The sequence below is a fragment of the Chrysochloris asiatica genome, unplaced genomic scaffold, assembly GCF_000296735.1.
Source record: "Chrysochloris asiatica unplaced genomic scaffold, ChrAsi1.0 scaffold00002, whole genome shotgun sequence".
NCBI lineage: Eukaryota > Metazoa > Chordata > Mammalia > Afrosoricida > Chrysochloridae > Chrysochloris > Chrysochloris asiatica.
Window position 1 is genome coordinate 30,990,229 of NW_006408520.1, and position 1,045 is coordinate 30,991,273.

The 1,045-nt window shown below is 37.4% G+C and overlaps 1 protein-coding gene across 1 annotated transcript in view; it reads right to left on the bottom strand.

Moving 5' to 3' along the window:
* Positions 1-1,045, bottom strand: part of CLCA4 (chloride channel accessory 4) — a 47,108-nt gene that overhangs the window by 32,491 nt on the left and 13,572 nt on the right. The window contains 1 exon segment of the mRNA XM_006878327.1: positions 717-935. Within this exon segment, the coding sequence (XP_006878389.1) occupies positions 717-935 (219 nt within the window).

Here is a 1,045-nt window from a genome sequence, read left to right on the forward strand (position 1 = left end):
AGTAGACACTCATTAAATTCTATTAGAATAAATGAATGACTGGATTCAGTCATATATTTGTGTGTTGTTGGTGTTAAATGCCATTGAGTTGGTTCTGACCCATAGGGGCCCGATATAGGGTGAACTTGAACTGTCGACCTTTCAGTTCAAACCAACTTTGTAGTCCAGTGCATTAACCTGCAATACCACACCATTTGTTTATTATGGTACATTTTTTTTCTGTATCTTTGGTCATAAAGAGGTCATTTGTATAAATGATACATACAAAATAAACCCATGTTTAAAAATATCTTGTTAATGCTGTTCCTTGACCTGGATTATGGAGATCAGCAGCTTCCATTCCACTCTATTCTCATGTCTCTCAAGCACTTCCAGTATATAACGGGGGCTTAGTTAGAAACCATTTATGTACTTCATCTCTTGTTCTAAACCTTCATCTGAAGCTCTATTAACAGTCTTCAAAGCCCTCTTCTGTAAACCTTCCAGTTTAAGGATGAAAAATTTTTTGTTAGGTCTGTTTAACTCTATTGATATCTTTCCTTCAGTAAATTTTGTTGCCTTCCCCCCTTTGAGGTTGGAACCACTGGAAGTCCTAGGAATTGATGCCATCATGCAATTAAGGACAGCTCAAGCACAGATAGAGTACAGTGTTTTCTTAGCTATTCAGTCACTTATCAGCCCCCCACACCCAGGAAAAATGGGCCCATGGAGCTTACCGACATACTTCCAGACTTATCAAGAACTAAGCACACAATTCTTTCACTGATCTTCAGTAATGAAAAGGTAGGTTGAGGAGGTGTTTCTACCATAGGTGTTGTGTTGTTGAAATCCTCAGAATTGCTAATCACCTCCCATATGCTTCTGGAATTGCATTTTTGGTTTTGTATAGTTGGAGCTTCTCGGTTATGTTTTTTTGCATTACAGAATTCAGTGACCTAAAAGGTAAATAAGATGAAAAAACACAATTTAAGAGAACATACTATGCATTTTAAAGGAGTCCTGATAGGACAATGATTTCGTGCTTGGCTGCTAATAGAAAGGTTTA